Genomic DNA, 833 nt, shown 5'->3' with positions numbered 1-833 from the left:
TACAAAAGGGCGGGAAGGACAGGCGCGCCCTCCCTCAGGTGATTCTGAGGGAGCGGCCCCTTCGCTTCTTTGTCCTTCTGTCGTCCCCACACGGGCGAGTAGCGCTCCTGGAGTGATACCGTAACCGTGTCTCTTAGGTGAAAGGCTGGAAGTGCCCGTTCTGGGTTTTCTTTAGGGCCCTCAGGAAACCCGGGAAAGTGTACGTTGTCAGTAATTTTTTGGGGTGGCTTTGAGTGTTTGTTTTTTGAATGTTATTCAGTAGGAAAACATGTTTGGATTAAGCTGATGAAAAGCTGTTACCTTGCTTGAGGAGTTAGCCATATTTCAGAGGAAGAGGTGTTGTCTAAACTCTGTAACTTACTGATTAGCTAGGCTCACCTTAGCAGAAAACGAATAGTTGGACACCTTTCTGGATACTGAGTTGTTAAGAGTCTATTTTAAACGTGGACAAGGGAGTTGTTCAACAGCCAAAATCTTGCAGTTCGTAATGGACATGAAAAATGGTTGAAGGATGCTGTTTTTTTATTTTGATAAGAATCGGCTTGTTAACATGTCCAAAGCTCAGATCATATGTGCTATGATGGGTGTTTGCTTCTGTTTCCTAGTTTTTTAACCTTCTGTCTCCTGTTCCTAGGTCCTCTTGATATACACCAAAATTACCTTTTGGCAATTGCAGTGGGAAATAACTGGTCTTGTGACATACAGTGTCTTTCTGATCTCTTTTTTTGGTAGATGTTGTTCTTTACAAACTACGTGCTAATATTAGAAGTTCTGAGAAAGACCTCAACATACTTTATGGGTTATATGTGAGAACCCAAAAAATATTTACAGCT

The 833-nt window shown here is 42.1% G+C and overlaps 1 protein-coding gene across 1 annotated transcript in view; it reads right to left on the bottom strand.

The window, feature by feature from the left end:
* The window catches only part of LOC103919367 (chromosome unknown open reading frame, human C20orf85), a 5,118-nt gene extending 4,797 nt beyond the window's left edge, over positions 1-321 (bottom strand). The window contains exons 1-2 of the mRNA XM_009326865.1: positions 301-321; positions 4-179 (exon numbers count right to left, since the gene is read on the bottom strand). Coding sequence (XP_009325140.1) covers positions 4-179; positions 301-321 — 197 coding nt within the window. The remainder of the gene's footprint in view (positions 1-3; positions 180-300) is intronic.
* Between the last annotated feature and the right edge of the window lie 512 nt (positions 322-833).

This window comes from Pygoscelis adeliae, unplaced genomic scaffold, assembly GCF_000699105.1.
Source record: "Pygoscelis adeliae isolate BGI_AS28 unplaced genomic scaffold, ASM69910v1 Scaffold286, whole genome shotgun sequence".
NCBI lineage: Eukaryota > Metazoa > Chordata > Aves > Sphenisciformes > Spheniscidae > Pygoscelis > Pygoscelis adeliae.
Note: the sequence above shows the minus strand (reverse complement) of the source record. Positions and strands in the feature narration are given on the sequence as shown.